The sequence below is a fragment of the Haliotis rufescens genome, unplaced genomic scaffold (assembly GCF_023055435.1).
Source record: "Haliotis rufescens isolate VD_foot unplaced genomic scaffold, xgHalRufe1.0.p SCAF_20, whole genome shotgun sequence".
NCBI lineage: Eukaryota > Metazoa > Mollusca > Gastropoda > Lepetellida > Haliotidae > Haliotis > Haliotis rufescens.
In genome coordinates, this window is record NW_025963891.1 from 2,428,297 (window position 1) to 2,448,825 (window position 20,529).

At 40.9% G+C, this 20,529-nt stretch overlaps 2 protein-coding genes and 1 long non-coding RNA gene across 4 annotated transcripts; all 3 read left to right on the forward strand.

Annotated features, from left to right (window-relative positions):
- The first annotated feature begins 2,418 nt into the window (after positions 1-2,418).
- LOC125382666 lies at positions 2,419-20,400 on the forward strand. The gene is made up of 2 exons (XR_007222510.1): positions 2,419-2,453; positions 20,070-20,400. It is a non-coding gene; the product is annotated as an uncharacterized LOC125382666 (long non-coding RNA).
- Positions 3,032-20,400, forward strand: LOC124142730 (adenosine kinase-like). Of its 2 annotated transcripts, none has more exons than XM_048400745.1 (11): positions 3,032-3,179; positions 5,376-5,450; positions 5,686-5,739; positions 7,274-7,358; positions 8,400-8,569; positions 11,056-11,161; positions 15,482-15,652; positions 16,623-16,658; positions 17,308-17,419; positions 17,746-17,832; positions 18,613-20,400. In XM_048400745.1, exons 1-11 carry the CDS (start codon positions 3,049-3,051, stop codon positions 18,735-18,737), a joined length of 1,152 nt encoding a protein of 383 aa, XP_048256702.1. In that variant the 5' UTR covers positions 3,032-3,048; the 3' UTR covers positions 18,738-20,400. The 2 variants fall into 2 exon arrangements, with proteins under 2 accessions (XP_048256702.1, XP_048256703.1); XM_048400746.1 differs by lacking the exon at positions 3,032-3,179 and adding an exon at positions 3,722-3,784.
- Positions 11,169-14,001, forward strand: LOC125382665 (dynein heavy chain-like). Its single transcript, XM_048400744.1, has 2 exons — positions 11,169-12,712; positions 12,758-14,001. The coding sequence occupies exons 1-2, from the start codon at positions 11,783-11,785 to the stop codon at positions 13,148-13,150; spliced, it is 1,323 nt and encodes a 440-aa protein (XP_048256701.1). The 5' UTR covers positions 11,169-11,782; the 3' UTR covers positions 13,151-14,001.
- Positions 20,401-20,529: the final 129 nt, after the last annotated feature.

Consider the following 20,529-nt stretch of genomic DNA (forward strand, 5'->3'; position numbering starts at 1 on the left):
TACCCTCATTAGCATCGTTTACAAGCCCAATGGACAATACATGAACGTTCAAAACTAAAACTAGTGACAAGTACATCTACTTTTACACACATATATATATAAATAATATAATCATTAGAAAGCCCAGTAGCATATTCTGTTTTGGTGGCACCTTGTCCTGTGGACAGCTACATAAGAGCATGGATTGATGATCATGATGTCAATCACTGGATTGTCTGATCCAGACGCGATTAGACCACCCATATAGCTGGAATATTGCTGAGTGCAGGGTTATAACAAACAAACAAAACAAACATACCCATCAACCTACAACTGCTTCAGGAGATGATTGGTTGGGGGTGGGGGTAGTCATTTTGGAGGGACCTGACCAAGTCTGACATTTATATATAAAATCAAGTTTGTACTTTTGAGTTCTATGACTTCCCTCTTGCTGAACACTGAAAACATCACAAAGCAATTGAAACAGTGTTTATGCAGGCGACAGATACCATTTGTTATCGGGTGGTCAGGCTCGCTGACTTGGTTGATGCATGTCATCGTATCCCAATGGCGTGGATCGATGCTCATGATGTCAATCGCTGGAATGTCTGGTCAGGACTCGATTATTTACAGACCGCCGTCATATAGCTGGAATATTGCTGAGTGCGGCGTTAAACAAACAAACAAACAAAGGCCGAGTTGGAGCTCAACGAGATAGATGTGAGAAGACTGTTCCTCGCACCTGCTGAATCATCGACTGTCATCCCATCCACAGTGACATGTGTTTCCTATCTGTCCAGCTTTAAAAAACATATGTATGAATATCATGCCTATATTAAAAGTATATGTGTTATGTTACCATGTGTTATTCGCGTCCCAAAGTAGAGCATTTAGCAAGTAAGGAGAGCTCCAGATAAATACGCACAAAATTTCACCATTACCCAATTACTTTTGAGTTGCGAACAAAACCTATGAATATAGGTAGTACAACATCACTCTGCGTAGTTACCTCATGTATATATATGTGGTGGGTTTGTTCTGTGGTTTTCATTGTTTGCGGATACGTCATCAGCAACGTGTCGTCATATGAACGCATTGTCGCAAATAATTGAAGATGGCGTTATTCAGTGTTTATGACGTCGGAAATTATTTATGTGACGTCGTTACAACAATAGATTGACTGAGTTCATGCTCGCCAAACTTGTGTTGTATTTCGACACCAAGTTTCTCTCACAAACATATTATTGTAAGGCAGATGTAATGGTGGTATTTGTATGTTATGGGAGCTCATTGGGGACAAATTAATACAATTTATCCACGAAATAAATTCGTTTTATCCTTCAATCACGTCCAAGTACGAACTATCCTGGATTATTTTGAACAACAAATCGAGAATTCGATTTGTTCTGAAAACAGACACGCAAGAGGATCTCGTGGTATCAGTAGCATTATAACACATTGCTGTGTAGGCTTCGTCCCAAAGGTTCACCCCGTCTTCAATTGTTACACCCGCCCGACGAACGGAAGGTCCGGGGTTCGATCCCCGGCCGCGTCATACCAAAACACGTTAAAAGATGGTACTTGTTGTTACCCTGTCTGGCGCTCGGCATTAAGGGGCTAAAACAAGGACTGGTCGGCTCGGAGTCAGTATACTGTGTCTGAGTGGGGTATTCATGCTAAACTGCGGCATTGTATCTCAGTGGGCTAGCACTATAAATCGGCATCAGTCCTGACTAGTACAAGCAGCCACACACACACACACACACACACACACACACATATGCATGCACGTCGCTATATAAGTGCAATAATCTTGGACGCGACGTTAAACCCAATTTCACCTCACCTTCAATTGTTACACAATTCGTTGTTTTTGGTGTTTTTTTTTAATAATCTTAGCTATATAACCAGGTCTTTCTCAGCTGTTGATCACTTGATAAAGGGACTACCAAGTTCCACCTGCACAAAAAATGTCGCGTTGAAATTTTACAGGTGTCGGAAACGAATTTCATTATCTGTTTCGATTCGAGGCTCCAAGTCACACATATTTCTCTCTCTTCCATCTAAATATTACGAATGGCCAAATATTTCAACATTCTGCAGAGTAATGACTCCATCAAATCTATCAACACTTAAACAAAGTACAACATTTGTAATCTGACATGTATTTTACACGATAAATACATATTACATGATATTATTCAAGCCGTCTTTTATGTTATGACAGTTCCCGTCAATTCAGCTCCCTTTGGGGCAATCGCTCAAGATCATCATTGTACATGTAGAAACACACATTTGTTCATTCATCCAGCACTTCTTACACAAGGTTATCCCAAGCAACAACTCGCGCAGATACAAACACGTAAATATATGGATTCCATTTCCAACAAAACTGTGCATTCGTCACGGAATATTATCTCAGAGTACATTCTTACACAACGAACTAGGCGGTCGGGAAGCCTAGTGGTTAAAGCGTTCGCTCGTCACGCCGAAGACCCGGGTTCGATTCCCGACATGGGTACAATGTGTGAAGCCCATTTCTGGTGTCCCCCGCCGTGATATTGCGGGAATATTGCTAAAAGCGGCGTAAAACCATACTCACTCACTACACAACGAACTAACACGTCCTATCACGTTCGAATGACTGTCGAACAGTATTTGGAAAACCAGTTCTCTCTTTATATTTGAAAACCAGACACAAACTTCGATCACTTTTTCCACAATACTTTACACTGGATTCGATCTTGTATGATTGAAATTGCTTTGGAAATATCATCCGAAGTGGCACTTATTTAGAGTGACTTCCCTTAGACTGACATTCGGAATATTCTCAATGTATTTTCAACTTGATCCTCCGGTTTATCTGAATGGCTGAATATGGCTCACGTTCCGGTGAGTGTGTAATTCGGTCATTACGAAAAACAGAAATGATTCAACGGTGTGTCAGAATAAACACATATTTGAGACATTCAATTTATGAAATTATGTCTGCATTGTATTCTTCACCTTGCCCATACCCAAGTCTATTTATAGTTTTGGAAACCTCAAAATTAGGTAGGATCGAATATCATGTATTGTAGAGGGCACTACGTAAGGTATTCACCGGTTGACAAAATGGAGAATAAGCGCGGAATCGACGAAACGGAAGGAAAAGAAACTCCTTCTGATGTCAAGAAGCAGAAAACAATTTCAACAAACATGTGAGTTTAATAATATAGTCATGTGGTTGCACTTGTGGTTGTATAACTGTGGCTCAACTTGACGACAAATTAAAATATTTCGGCCCGGCTCCGTGCAGTGCTTACAATATGTGTCTCAACCTAGACATTTTGTTTATAAACAAAATTACATAGTTCAGATTAATATTTGTCAGTTAACATAGTTATTTTCAAACTATTAACTCCGCCTTTGTCAATAATTGAAACATTGGTGTTTTTTCACGGAGGTGCACATCCTTTCCTTTCCCTGCCGAAAGTGGCTCACGCATGTTGAAAATGTTGTATTTTCATTGGCTAATTCCAACGGTCCCATTATTACCTGTGGGTGTTGTCAATTCCTGATACCGCCATGGATAAGCTTAGTCACGTTAGATATATTCGGCAATAGTTTTGAAATGGTCTGCTCATAAATATCCGTTGTGTCCTAGGGTCATTGTAAAAATCATTTTTCTTCTTTGAAAATGTTCGATTGATATCTATTCTCGTAAAACCCCTCAATAAGAAATAGCATGGCCCATAGGTATGTCTACGTGTATATATACGATCAGCACAAGATGATCTGCCTCACACACTACAGCTATGACTAGGTAAATGGTTGTTTTCTGTACTGAAAAACATGACGTCTAAATTTGGTCGTTAGAATTGACGCTTACAAACACATGCACTCAAAACAGAATTTTAAATATCCTTACAGGGCTTGTCACCGTGCTAGATCTAGCTACGTGTGTCACGTTGCAGTTCTAGCAAGTTTGATTGGGGACTCATTGGACCATCTTGATGAGGCTGTTTGTAGGATCAACTGTCCTGATTATAAAGAACAGTGTCACGCTTTCAAATTTCCTCAGATAACTAAAGAGTTCATTCCTCCACTGAAGACAGAATCCCAACAATCAATATGTTCATGGATTATTTATTATTTTAAGGACTTACATATTATTTTAAGGACTTACATACATTTAAGACCAAATTCCTAGCAAACTCGGCAGTCCACCACATCTTTGGTATCTGTTTACTGAGTAAACAGGCATTTCTCCACTTGCAGCTAGTTTGACCTGATTGTGATTAGTCACGTTACAATTCTGTTTGGTTTCCTTTTGAAGTTGAGGACGGTATGGTATGTTTGTCGAATATGAAGAATTGGGTTATATATGGAATAAGGGATGCAGTTATAGATACCAGGGATTTATGTAGGATTCAAAGCTTAGTGTCCTTGGCAGGTATTCATGTTAAACTGCAGCATGGTATCTCAGTGAGCTAGCACTATAAATCAGCATCAGTCCGGACTAGCACACACACACACACACACACACACACACACACACACACACACACACACACACACACACACACACACACACACACACACACACACACACACACACACACACACACACACACACACACACACACACACACACACACGCACACACACGCATGCATGCACATTGCTATATAAGTGCAATAATCTTGGACGCAACGTTAAACCCCATTTCACCTCACGAAGGAAGTTAGAGAACTCCCAATTGTTTTCGTATGACTAAAGTTAATCTGTCATAACCTGAGCAGTATATTTATTTGTTTGTTTTATGGTCACAGTCTACATTACTCCAGCCATGTGACGGAGGCATGTAAATAATTGAGTCTGGAAGGCCTGACAAACCAGTGGTTGATATTATGAGCAAAGCTATCCGTGTATTTATTTTATTTATATCTATTCATCACTATTTGGGTTTTCCCTAAAAGAATGAACATTTTAAGATTTCTAAAAAGTGCAATAATGTTTTAGATGTATATAACTGTTCTAAATATAGGCTTGCCTCGGAAAGTAAATTATCTTGTTATTGTGTTTCAGAAATTAGCTCCTTTGTACGCATGCTGAAAAAGTTTCATTGGCTATTTACGTGTGCTGTTTTTATCATTTGAGTTTTTCATTAAAAGCATGCATTTCTGTACACAAGTTATTTGAAAGTAATTGGGTTTTGAATACTTTTGGGAGGTATTTTACGCAAATACGCTGCTTATCTGTAGCTCTGCTTGCAGATATGGACTAACACTGAGTGGGATAGTCAGACTATTATATGCTCAGCAATACAAGAAGTAAATATGGACATTTACCATGGAGCAGATTTAGTGTTTGTAAAGTTAGTTTGTAAGGTGACACCATGCCTCTTGTTACAGTGAAGGCGTTCTCCTTGGCTACGGCAACCCTCTCCTGGATATCTCTGTCAATGCCACAGAGGAATTCCTTAAAAAGTGAGTATCTAATTTTTTTAGTGTTATTTTTTCATAAATGTCCTTGTGAGCCCCTCCTACCAAGCGATATCACATTAGTAATGACTTTCTGTATGTCTGAAGTTCAGGAGAACCTTTAGAATCATAGTTATTTTCACTGCCACAGTTACCATGTTAAACAGATGTGTGACAAATGGTATTCATTGTTTTGGAAACATCCAGTGTGAATGTATTACTATGTGATGATTGTTCCTAGATATGACCTTGAGGCCAACAATGCAATCCTGGCCGATGACAAGCACAAGCCCATGTGAGTATCTATCTCAGTGTCGTTACCTTGGTGATTACAGTGAGGGAGTTTGTTTTTACGCCGCTTTTAGCAATATTCCAGCAATATCACGATGGGGGACACCAGAAATGGGCTTCACACACAGTGTCCAACCCAGAATTGAAAATCAAGGGGGGACTTGTCCCCCCATCATGTACAAAATAGGGGGGATTTTGAAAAAGTAGGGGGGATAACTGCTTTCTTCAAAAATGTCTCATTTTGTATTATGTACTGGAACATCATCATATAAAAGTGTAACAGATCAGAATAAAGAACTGCTTTTTTTTTAGTCACTAGGCCCGGGATCGATTTCCCCTTCAGTTAGAGAAGTAATTACAGTGACTGTGGTTTCATCATTGTCTTTTTTAGAACATCTATTTTGATTAAAAAAGTCTGTAATTTTTTGTTTTTGTGCGACATTTTCACTATTCAAAAAATCGTCTGCAATGACAGTCGGCGATTCATATTGTGTGATTTCAGAAACAAAACTAAAACAAACTAAAATGCTCAAAAATATTTTCAGAACTATTCAAGAAAGAATATTTATTGTCTTTTAACATCTTGTCAAAGGTTTTTGATTACTAAACAACAAAATACAACATAATTTTGAAGAAAGTTTTGATACGCTTTCTACTAAAGTAAGTTAAATTTTGTTTCCCATGCAAATCCTGTCGATAATTTATTCCACAACCCAAGGGAAGTAACTCGTGTTCGAACTTCCGGTTATTATCGATCGGTCTTCGACAGTTGTTTACAATGTTTGCTGTGAACTGTCTTTCTTCGTTAATTGATTAAAGATTTAGTGAGTATTGAATCTAAAGGTAGGGATAAACAGCTGATAAAGTAAGTGACTGTTCAAGAAATTACAGTGCGCGACAGATCGCGCTTTGAGTTTTTTATGAGGGGCGATTTGATTTTTTTTAGCGTGAATCGCGCAATCGCACGGTCTGGGTTGGACACTGCACACATTGTACACATGTCAGGGTCTTCAGAGTGATGAGCGAACGCTTTAACCACGAGGCTACCCGACTGCCCCAGGTGATCCAGGTTGTCCAGTGAAGATCCAGGCTAGAATTGGTCTTCAGCAACCCATGCTTGCACTAAAAGGCTGTTAACGGGATTGGGTGGTCAGGCTCGTTGACTTGGTTGATGCATGTCATTGTATCCTACTTGCATGGATCGATGCTCATGATGTCAATTACTTGATTGTCTGGTCCAGATTCGATTATTTACAGACCGCTGTCATATAGCTGGAATATTGCTGAGTGCAGCATTAAACAACAAACAAAGCAAAAAAACAAAAAACAAAAAAAGTGTGGTAACACAGACTACAAATGTTGAGGGTACACGGGATTCAAGTTCCATCACTATTAAAATCACCCTAAAATGGTTTAATTTACAAACATTTGGGAGTATGAAGTTTGGCATAAAAGGAGTCAAACAGAGGTGAAGTCATTGTGTAATCAAAGAGGTGCTTGTTTGCTTGCTTCTGTAACAGAGATGGTTTCTCCCATAGATACGATGACATGTTGGCTACCTTCAAGGATCAGGTAGACTTTGTCCCAGGTGGCGCCACTCTCAACGCCCTGCGTGTAGCTCAGGTATGTGGAACCTACATAACAGTAAATACAGCAATACTAACACTTATAAAACTACTATTAAAAACCCTTCTTGAACCAAAGGTTCAATTGAGATTATATCCATATTGCTTTTGTTAAAAAGTTTAACACCTTCTGGACAACTTTGGATGATCATGACTAAAGAGAAGGGATTTTGCCAGGTTTACAAACGACTGGTACCAGTAAGTGCCCTTGGCAGACAGCTGGGGACAAGAAAATATGTTTTACTCAAATTGGTCATTGAAATACAAGTCACATCTACACAGTCATAACATTAGTCAAAGTCAAATTGGGGAATATTTACTGACATTTGCTGCAGACTTGGGGATGAATGTCGGCCTCTGAGCAGGTCTAGATAAATCCCTTAAGTGTCCAACATGTTCTTTAGAAATACTATCCCAATAGTGTCTCTAGAATGTGCTAGCAAAGATATATGAAAGTCTGAATACACTGAAATAAGAATACACTGAAAGAATTATTATCTGGTCATAAACATGACCACTACACCAGCCATATTGAAATTCATTTTTCAAATTACTCCGACATATGATGTGACCTTGTGAATTCTTGTATGCTAAATAACTGGAAAGACGTAATGGTATGATAATATATACTACTAAAAAAATGATACTTAAAATGATGGGGGAAGCGTGTGTGTCTTGGCCAGCAAAATATGATATAGTTCTGAGACCAATTTCACCCCTCCTCTCCCTCAAGAATTAATGACGGGTCTCTAAAGAGTAGTATATACATACTACTATGATATACTATACATGATATACTATACATACTTCGTCACGATATGGCTGAAATATTGCCCATGTGACGTTAAAAAATAACTCACTCACTCACTACTATACATACTACTATAATACCAATATAATACAGTAGTATAATAGTGACACTCTGCATCTATATCTTTATTTTTTCATGATTATGCAGAAATTGATTATCAGTATATACTGTGTCATATGATATTTGGTTGTATTCAAATTGCAAACCTCTCATTGTTTGTGTTATCAGTGGCTACTTGGCACACGCAACTCAGTCACATTTTTCGGCTGCGTCAGTAAAGACAAGTACGGGGACATCCTGCAGCAGAAGGCCCAGGAGGCCGGGGTTAATGTACGCTTCCAGTACACAGACAAGGAGCCCACAGGAACATGTGCTGTTGTGTGTACCGGCAAAGACAGGTAGGCTCATGGGCTTGAGTAGGCTTGTTTGTGAGGGAGAGGGCGTGATGATAGGGTGAAGCTGTATAATGGTGGGGGGGGGGGAGGGGCAGTGATGGTTGGGGAAGGGGCAGTGATGGTGGGATGAGGGGCTGTGGTGGTGTGGGGAGGGGCCGTGGTGGTGGGAGAGGAGGCATGATGGTGTGGGGAGAAGCCGTGATGGTGGGGGAAGGGGCGTGATGGTGTGGGGAGAAGCTCTGATGGTGGGGGAAGGGGCGTGATGGTGTGGGGAGGGGGCGTGATGCTGTGGGGAGAAGCCGTGATGGTGGGGGAAGGGGCATGATGGTGGGCTGAGGGGGCATGATGGTGGGGGGAGGGGGCGTGATGGTGTGGGGAGGGGGCGTGATGGTGTGGGGAGGGGGCGTGATGGTGTGGGGAGAAGCCGTGATGGTGTGGGGAGAAGCCGTGATGGTGTGGGGAAGGGGCATGATGGTGGCGTGAGAGGGCATGATGGTTGGGTGAGGGGGCGTGATGGTGTGGGGAGGGGGCGTGATGGTGGGGTGAGGGGGCATGATTTTTGGGGAGGGGGTGTGATGGTGTTGGGAGAAGCCGTGATGCTGGGGGAAGGGGCATGATGGTGTGGTGAGAGGGCATGATGTTGGGTTGAGGGGGCATGATGGTGTGGGGAGGGGGTGTGATGGTGTCGGGAGGGGGTGTGATGGTGGGGTGAGGGGGCATGATGGTGGGGGGAGGGGCATGATGGTGTGGGGAGGGGGCGTGATGGTATGGGGAGGGGGCGTGATGGTAGGGGAGGGGGCATGATGGTGTGGGGAGGGGGCGTGATGGTGTGGGGAGGGGGGCGTGATGGTGTGGGGAGAAGCCGTGATGCTGGGGGAAGGGGCATGATGGTGGGGTGAGAGGGCATGATGTTGGGGTGAGGGGGCATGATGGTGGGTAGAGGGGGCATGATGGTGGGGGGAGGGGCATGATGGTGTGGGGAGGGGGCGTGATGGTGTGGGGAGGGGGCGTGATGGTGGGGGAGGGGTCGTGATGGTAGGGGAGGGGGCATGATGGTGTGGGGAGGGGGCGTGATGGTGGGGGAGGGGGCGTGATGGTGTTGGGAGGGGGCGTGATGGTGTGGGGAAGGGGTGTGATGGTGTGGGGAGGGGGCGTGATGGTGTGGGGAGGGGGCGTGATGGTGTGGGGAGAAGCCGTGATCGGGGGGAAGGGGCATGATGGTGGGGTGAGAGGGCATGATGGTGGGGTGAGGGGGCATGATGGTGGGGGGAGGGGGCGTGATGGTGTGGGTTGGGGGCGTGATGGTGTGGGGAGGGAGCGTGATGGTGGGGGGAGGGGGCATGATGTTGTGGGGAGGGGGTGTGATGGTGGGGGAGGGGGTGTGATGGTGTTGGGAGAAGCCGTGTTGGTGTGGGGAGAAGCCGTGATGGTGTGGGGAGAAGCCGTGATGGTGGGGGAAGGGGCATGATGGTGGGGTGAGAGGGCATGATGGTGGGGTGAGGGGGCATGATGGTGGGGGGAGGGGCCATGATGGTGTGGGGAGGGGGCATGATGGTGTGGGGAGGGGGCGTGATGGTGTGGGGAGGGGGCGTGATGGTTTGGGTGAGGGGGCATGATGGTGGGGGGAGGGGCATGATGGTGTGGGGAAGGGGCGTGATGGTGTGGGGAGGGGGCGTGATGGTGGGGGAGGGGTTGTGATGGTAGGGGAGGGGGCATGATGGTGTGGGGAGGGGGCGTGATGGTGTTGGGAGGGGGCGTGATGGTGTTGGGAGGGGGCGTGATGGTGTGGGGAGGGGGCATGATGGTGTGGGGAGAAGCCGTGATGGGGGGGAAGGGGCATGATGATGGGGTGAGAGGGCATGATGGTGGGGTGAGGGGGCATGATGGTGGGGTGAGGGGCCGTGATGGTGGGTGAGGGGCCGTGATGGTGGGGGGGAGAAGCCGTGATGGTGGGGGAGGGGGCGTGAGGGTGGGGGAAGGGGCACGATGGTAGGGTGAGAGGGCGTGAGGGTGTGATGGTGGGGTGAGGGTGTAATGGTGTAGGAAGGGGCGTGATGGTGGGGTGAGGGTGGTGAAGCCTAGGGGCGGGATGTGGTTGGCATCATGGTGGGTTGAGGGGCATGAGGGTGTGCAGCCAGATTTAGGTGTTCATTAGGTGTGTGACCTTTTCCTGATTCAATACTGACACACTATGGGAACACATAATCATGTTTTCAAGCCTCAGACATTATCATGATAATGTATTTTTGTACTGAGGTCATTTCAAAACACATTAAATGAGATTCTAACCGATGAATGGCATTGTTGTGTTTTATTACCTCATGCCTAAACACACAGAACAATTTAATTTGATTTTTTGGCCATTTTTCCAAATATTACAAAAAAAATGATTATGAGTTTTCAAAGTGTTTCAGTGTACATATGATTTACAAGAGTTCCAAGAAATTGGAATTTTGCCCTGTTAAATATTTTGAATATTTGCAATTCAGATCTCTTGTTGCTAACCTAGCTGCAGCCAACTGCTTCACAGAAGAGCATCTTGATAAAGTAGAAAATATGGCATTTGTGGAGAAAGCCAAGTTCTTCTACTGTGCGGTAAGTACCTGTACTGTCAGTGGGCTAACAACCTCATCGCTATGCTGGGTACTCGCTTCACGTCAACTCCTTACATTCTGAAGTTAACCTGTTAACAAATCAGATGTGAAGCTCGTAGCAAACAATGGAACCTGTCTGAATTCTTCTTTGACATCTTGAACAGAATCAGTATTAAAGCTCTCAAATTCCAAACATAAGGGTGATCAATTGTTGGTTGAACTGGTAATTTGTGCATGGAGAAGTAACTTCCCTTTCAAAGGTTCAAAACATTTCTGAGGACTGTTATGTAATGCTTCATTGTGTTAGATACATGTCGCGAGAGTAAGGTAACGATAGATATGATACGCAATACGATACATGTCGCGAGAGTAAGGTCGCAATAGATATGATACACTATACAATACATGTTGTGAGAGTAAGGTCGCAATAGATATGATACACTATACAATACATGTTGTGAGAGTAAGGTCGCAATAGATATGATACACTATACAATACATGTTGTGAGAGTTAAGGTCACGAAAGATATGATACACTATACAATACATGTTGTGAGAGTAAGGTCGCAATAGATATGATACACTATACAATACATGTTGTGAGAGTAAGGTCGCAATAGATATGATACACTATACAATACATGTTGTGAGAGTTAAGGTCACGAAAGATATGATACACTATACAATACATGTTGTGAGAGTTAAGGTCACGAAAGATATGATACACTATACAATACATGTTGTGAGAGTTAAGGTCACGAAAGATATGATACACTATACAATACATGTTGTGAGAGTTAAGGTCACGAAAGATATGATACACTATACAATACATGTTGTGAGAGTTAAGGTCACGAAAGATATGATACACTATACAATACATGTTGTGAGAGTTAAGGTCACGAAAGATATGATACACTATACAATACATGTTGTGAGAGTTAAGGTCACGAAAGATATGATACACTATACAATACATGTGAGAGTTAAGGTCACGAAAGATATGATACACTATACAATACATGTGAGAGTTAAGGTCACGAAAGATATGATACACTATACAATACATGTTGTGAGAGTTAAGGTCACGAAAGATATGATACACTATACAATACATGTTGTGAGAGTTAAGGTCACGAAAGATATGATACACTATACAATACATGTGAGAGTTAAGGTCACGAAAGATATGATACACTATACAATACATGTGAGAGTTAAGGTCACGAAAGATATGATACACTATACAATACATGTTGTGAGAGTTAAGGTCACGAAAGATATGATACACTATACAATACATGTTGTGAGAGTTAAGGTCACGAAAGATATGATACACTATACAATACATGTGAGAGTTAAGGTCACGAAAGATATGATACACTATACAATACATGTGAGAGTTAAGGTCACGAAAGATATGATACACTATACAATACATGTTGTGAGAGTTAAGGTCACGAAAGATATGATACACTATACAATACATGTTGTGAGAGTTAAGGTCACGAAAGATATGATACACTATACAATACATGTTGTGAGAGTTAAGGTCACGAAAGATATGATACACTATACAATACATGTGAGAGTTAAGGTCACGAAAGATATGATACACTATACAATACATGTTGTGAGAGTTAAGGTCACGAAAGATATGATACACTATACAATACATGTTGTGAGAGTTAAGGTCACGAAAGATATGATACACTATACAATACATGTTGTGAGAGTTAAGGTCACGAAAGATATGATACACTATACAATACATGTTGTGAGAGTTAAGGTCACGAAAGATATGATACACTATACAATACATGTTGTGAGAGTTAAGGTCACGAAAGATATGATACACTATACAATACATGTTGTGAGAGTTAAGGTCACGAAAGATATGATACACTATACAATACATGTTGTGAGAGTTAAGGTCACGAAAGATATGATACACTATACAATACATGTTGTGAGAGTAAGGTCGCAATAGATATGATACACTATACAATACATGTTGTGAGAGTTAAGGTCACGAAAGATATGATACACTATACAATACATGTGAGAGTTAAGGTCACGAAAGATATGATACACTATACAATACATGTGAGAGTTAAGGTCACGAAAGATATGATACACTATACAATACATGTTGTGAGAGTTAAGGTCACGAAAGATATGATACACTATACAATACATGTTGTGAGAGTTAAGGTCACGAAAGATATGATACACTATACAATACATGTTGTGAGAGTTAAGGTCACGAAAGATATGATACACTATACAATACATGTTGTGAGAGTTAAGGTCACGAAAGATATGATACACTATACAATACATGTTGTGAGAGTTAAGGTCACGAAAGATATGATACACTATACAATACATGTTGTGAGAGTTAAGGTCACGAAAGATATGATACACTATACAATACATGTTGTGAGAGTTAAGGTCACGAAAGATATGATACACTATACAATACATGTTGTGAGAGTTAAGGTCACGAAAGATATGATACACTATACAATACATGTTGTGAGAGTTAAGGTCACGAAAGATATGATACACTATACAATACATGTTGTGAGAGTTAAGGTCACGAAAGATATGATACACTATACAATACATGTTGTGAGAGTTAAGGTCACGAAAGATATGATACACTATACAATACATGTTGTGAGAGTAAGGTCACGAAAGATATGATACACTATACAATACATGTTGTGAGAGTAAGGTCACGAAAGATATGATACACTATACAATACATGTTGTAAGAGTAAGGTCACGAAAGATATGATACACTATACAATACATGTTGTGAGAGTTAAGGTCACGAAAGATATGATACACTATACAATACATGTTGTGAGAGTTAAGGTCACGAAAGATATGATACACTATACAATACATGTTGTGAGAGTTAAGGTCACGAAAGATATGATACATGAAAACACAATACCTGACATGTTAAGATGACATTTCCCTCGTCAAAGTGAGTAGTAGTTCAACTAAAACACTTATTAAATAGACCTCAGTCAATTTGTTGCAGTGACCACTGTTTGCAAGTAAAAATACTAACAAACAGAAAATAATATTTTACCAGTTATGTCCACACTATTCTTCATGTCACCTTTTATACTACTAAAAAAAAATAAGGAACATCCAATTCTTTCATGGTGTTTACAAACCTAGAAACATAATTGGGTTAAACAGGGATTCAAACCCATGACAATAGGTTTCTGCACAACAAATTTTGGCACCTTAGATGACTGGGCCACCCCCACTCAAACGAAGTGAAATGACTGGAATACTGTTCAAAGCGGCGATAAACCAAACTCACTCACTCACTCTTTAGAGAAGTATAATATAATACTTGTATTGTATCAATGCATTACCTCCTGATACTATTAAGTGGCTACAACAAGGACTGGTCAGCTCGGAGTCGGTATACTGTGTCTGAGTGGGGTATTCATGTTAAACTGTGGCATGGTAACTCAGTGGGCTAGCACTGTAAATCAGCATCAATCTGGACTAGTACAAGCAGGCACACACATGTGCATGCATGTCGCTATATAAGTGCAATAATCTGCTAGGATGAGAATCCTCCGCGGATCAGCGAATTTTAGTGACCACTAATTTCTTAAAATATTATGGCTTCCCCCCCAAACCCCCCCAAATTATGGACCATGCTCCATTGCAAAGATGTTTCAGCTGAAAAGGAAAATATCTATTCTCATCCCTGAATCTTGGATGCGATGTTAAACCCCCATTTCAACTCACCTCACCTCACCTCACCTCACCTCACCTGATGCTCATACCACAGCACAGATTATCATAATGCACCAAACTTTCAGGGATCCATCACAGCCCTACTTGAGATACTTTTTCTATTTCCACCAATAGGGCAAGCTAATATAACATTATACTCTCAGCAGGTTATTGAATAGCTTGGTTTTCCCTACTTTGGTGCAAGCCCATCCGACTATAAAGTCCTGATGGAGTATTGTTGAGCTCTAGAATAATGACAGCTGCCTCAAAAATACCTGCAATTTTATTTGAAAAACAGCAAAACTTAGACCCTACCTGTTATCTTCTGTTTTCAGCTGTGAATCCACTATGAGTGGAAATGATCAGTAGGTTACAGATTTGCTGTTTCCCAAAGGTTCTGTAAATGTAACTTTGTAGGGACAACTTACAGTTTGGCCTTGATACAACCACCTTTATATTGTTCTGCAAAGTACATGTAAGCCTTAAAGCTTCGATATCCCACAATACAGCATATGGCCGGTAGTTGGTAGTCTGTGATGTGTTACAGGGCTTCCCGCTGACTGCGTGTCCCAAGGCCATGATGCAGATTGCTCGACATTCCCTGGAAAAGCAGAAGACCTTCTGCATGAACCTGTCGGCGCCATTCCTGTGCCAGTTCTTCAAGGAACCCATGATGCAGCTTATGCCTTATGTCGACTTTGTCTTCGGAAATGAAAATGTAAGTTATCGTGGCATCTGACTGATAATATATCCTGTCTCATGATACTGTTTCCCCAGATATTCTTATACAGTGAAACCCTGATAGTCTGGAAACCTGTTATAATGAGCTTGATGGGTCTTGCTAACTAGCATAAACTGAAATAACCGCTGAGCATAAAACTTGAAAGTTAATGACTTTAATTTAATGAAATACTGCTTAGCTTAAAATAAGAATTTACTTGTATTTGTTACAACAGGGGACAGAAAATAGACATACACTTGTGGCACTGTGTCTCTACACTAAGCTGTTGTTTAGCTTGAGGTGGTGGTAGGGTCGACGTATTTGGTAAAACCGGAATGAAAAAGACACAAGCAGAATAAAAAAAGATCAGTGTTGCTGTGATCCACCATTTATTGACTAAATATGATTTTATTGATCACATTTACTGGCGAACTTAGTATAATTATTCCTTCCTACTGACACAAGGCCCCAAGTCTTGCTGGCTGACCACCCCTATCGGGATACTCTAAATGGACAATACTCCATGGTCATGATCTGCTAGTCATCCAGAAATATGTCAGTCTGGACACTCTGACAGGGAATGATCCCGTCCATATAATTGTAAACTGACTTGGGTTGATAATCCCCTGCCACGAAGTGGGGTGGGGGATATATGGGCGGAGGTCGTCCATTGGTCCATTAGTCCCTCAGTCCTTCTGTCTTTCCTCCGTCCGTCCGCTTCTCAAAGGGGACACATTTTCTAACTATTTAACTTAGAGAAATGAAATTTTAAACACTGATATTACTGGTCATGATCTTAAATGAGTTTGCAAATTGGTGTCTTTATTGCATTTTTAGAAGAGTTATGGCCCTTGCTCCATGCTTTTCAGCTACTACATTTTTCAATAAAGTAGCATAACACAAGGACTATATTGCCATGAAGTGCATCATTCATGCCAAGTTGCTAATTGTCTGTTTTACTTTTCAGGAAGTGGAAGAATTTGCCAAAGCAAATGAATTTGACGTAAGTAGCCATTAGATTTTGTGGCTAACCTGCAAATACACTTAGAAGGTCATATGTCATAGCAGCACATCTTTGGTTTTCATTCATTCATTATTTGTCTACTTGTGTATTGTAAACTTTACATTTTCAATATCTCAGATGAAACTACAAGCTCTATGTATTTAGAATTTTTCATGTCTGAAATCATGAAACAGTTTCCCTTAAACATACTGATAGAATGTCAGACCTATTGATATGAACACCATTGCAACAATATTTGAAGTGCAGTTTGGGCATCTATTGATTCATATATCAAAGCTTAAAATTTTTAATGAGGTAAAGTTCAGTACTTGCAAAATCTGACTGTATTGACAGAATCAATGTGGATATTCAGATGGAAACTTTGAGAAATATTAATGGCTTTGGACAAAAAGCTGTTTGTTGACAGGTCAAGATTCCGTATGTAGGTAATTAGCTTGAGGGCCAGTTATTGCCTAGTACCCTGTACCAAGAAATTGTCCGTGCTATCATTTCAACACGCGTAATACATGAACTTTATACTTAAACTCTTAAAATGGTTTGCTCCATGAGAGATCAATTTCTGTGTATTATTTATAATAAAGTTGGTTCTTAACTATGTTTGGGTGCAGCAATTTCCTGATGGTTTCAGACTCTGGATCATAAGGAAATTGCCCTGAAAATAGCCAGTCTACCAAAAGAGAGCAGTCGGCCCCGGACTGTCATCATCACAGAGGGAGAACTACCTGCTATAGTCGCCCAGAGTAAGTGAGGGCAGCTTCATCGATGGCATCATTGTTATAAACATCAGCTGACTGCTGTCTATTTCAAGTTTACACAAAACTACAATTTTTCTGAATGTTTTTTAAATTTCAACCCATGATATTTAGAGTAAATTTGTTAGAAAACAACTAATATTAATTGTAATGAATTTTAATAACAGATTACACATCTTTCTGTAAGAATTTTATCTGTTGAAAAGAGAAAACTTCCTGTCAAAGGGAGGCAACTGTTTCCGCTCTGTAAGCACACTGTCACATGGGTTTGTTGTTGAGGCTGTGTTACAGTTGTACATGTCTGTTTATTCCAGATGGAACAATTAGTGAGTTTAAAGCCACCATTGTGCCTGCTGATAAAATAGTCGACACAAACGGTGCTGGAGATGCATTCGTTGGAGGTGAGCAGTATGTAAGCTGGAGGTGAATCTATGCCATCAACATGACATATTACGTTGACATATGGTATCAAAATGTTTATTTGACAAAGACCACAATTTTTTGCAAGATTGAAAGTTATTAGTAGAATTGCATCTTCCCAAGGCAAGGGAGGTAACTGACTATAAAAGAGTTATGTTGCTTCGATGCTCTCCTATTGCCCAATGAGATTCCACCTATCATATCACTTACATTTGCTTCAAACAAAATGACAGCACCCAGTGAAGATGATCTGATTGATGATCATGATATATATTGTAATAAAACGTGACTTACCTCGCAAACTGCATGAAATCACATGAGCACCTTGATTAAAAACATGGAAAGATTTGGAAAATATCTGTCGACGCCAAGATGATGGTACACATCTTTTGCAAATCCTGCAGTCGACTGAAATCTGCACGTTGAAATCCTTGTTGGTTATGATCCGGATGTCGAGTTTGTTGAGCAAATTTTATTGGACTGTGCATTGACTCGTTATTCCAGTCAAAACTCCACAACTGCAGCCTAGTTCGGCAAGGGTGGAAACTGGACTTTTATAGTCAGTTATCTCCCTTGCTTTGGGAAGACAACTTTTTGAAATCATTATTAAAAATTATCTATCAGTGATAACCTTATGAATTGTATTTACATGCACCTAGTGAAATTCAAATTCAAACTCTACAGCTATGTTGAAGAGGGTCAGTGCCAGACTGATTATGTTGTTCTTGAAACTAACATGTATCCTCTTTCTGATGTTTCAGGGTTCCTGTCCCAGCTGGTGCAGGGGAAGTCGGTGGAAGACTGTATGCGGTGTGCACACTGGGCGGGCCAGTTCATTATACAGCAGTCCGGGTGCACGTTCCCCAAGACCCCCTCCTACAAGTGAAGCCCCCCGAGCCCGCCATCATCATTGTACATTATTACACAACATGGAGACTCCATATCCAGGCTTCACCTCGCTACTTTGTACCGCAGCCTGATGGCTGTCTGAGGGTGTTGATGGGTTATACTGACTACAGCAACTAAGATGCTGTATAAGCATAACACTGATCTGAGTACTGTAAAACGTAACATAAAACCACGATGAAATAATGATTAGTGCAACATGAATAATTTGTTTTAGTTGTAAAAGTCGAAACAACAAGAATATAGACTCATTATCGATCGCATTGTGTTAAATTGAAAGCAGAATAAGAATAAATGTTACAGACTGAATAAGATTGTAACCCATTCGCACACAAGTATTGAAGTATAAATATTCCTACCTGTACTGACCGCCCCCATCAGGACCCTCATGTATCTCCATGACGTCTGCTGGAACATAGCACAGCAGGCACACAATTTGTGTATTGGGAGATGGTGTTTCGATAACGCACATATCGTATAGACTGTTCCACGTAAATACAAACCCGTGGATAACCAAACCTGAAGTATGTGTTTGACTAGGTTGAGACGTTCCTTGCATGTTTGATTCAAGTCATTCAAACTCATTTCATGTCTATGCAATCTCATATGCATATTTAATAATCTAGCGGTAAATTATTACCCAAATAGCAAGGACTGGTAGGATACAGAAAGTTATATGATATGTACCATAATAGTTAGGTGAGGATACGAGGCGTATCGTGATACAGACATAATTAATAAATTGGATGATTCTGATCCAAAGTCCACGTTTTTGGTGAAAATATGAAATATGATACCAAACAGAAAATGCTGTGATGCATTATAATTTAGTCTCCAATGTAATATTTGTTGTTGATATGTGACCAGGATATGATTGTCAACATTTGACGTATGGGTGAACTGTACACCCAACCTATTGCACGAACATTATTGAATCACAGACCTATACATGGGCGGATACAGCTTTTTTGAAAAGGGGGGGTGCACAATTAAGATCTATTTATTGTCTTTGGTGGTAATTTATCCGCCCATGCTATAGACCTTGACAGACATTGGACACCAGGCTATGAAGCAGAGACCCTATTTAACTTTCGTCAAATGTTTAAGTTGTTTAAAACATATCAGATGATGTGAAAACAGAATATGTATCAGTTGTTTTTCAGCCATCTACTGGGTTTGTGAAATTGAAATGAAAAAATACATGTCGTATAGTTGCGTTATGTATGTATTTATGCATCATTGCATATTTTACATCCTATGACCGAAAGTTGAGATCTGTAAGATACTGGCTGCGTAATCTGTCAAGGTTTAGACCCGCTAAAGACCCGGGTTGTATTCCTGACATGGTTATAATGTGTGAAGCCCATTTCTGGTGTGCCCCGCTGCGATATTGCTGGAATATTGCTAAAAGCGGCGTAAAACCATACTCACTCACTCACTCACTCACATCTGCATTTCTTCTATTTCATTATGTATTTAGAATTTCATGCTGTAAAAACTGTATTTTAGTCCAGATACTACTGAGTTGTATTGACATTGATATATGTAATGAAATCATGAACTGATACAAGCTTTGTTATTGAATACAAGAGCATTCCTTTCACAAATGTTTGATTGAAATGCCTTCCTCCTTATTGAGTTCACATGAATTTTTGTTTACTTTTTTTCTCTGCCTGCCTTGGGCAGTCGGGTGGCCTTGTGTTTAAAGCGTTCACTCATCACGCCAAAGCCCCAGGTTTGATTCCGGACATGGTTGCAATGTGTGAAGCCCA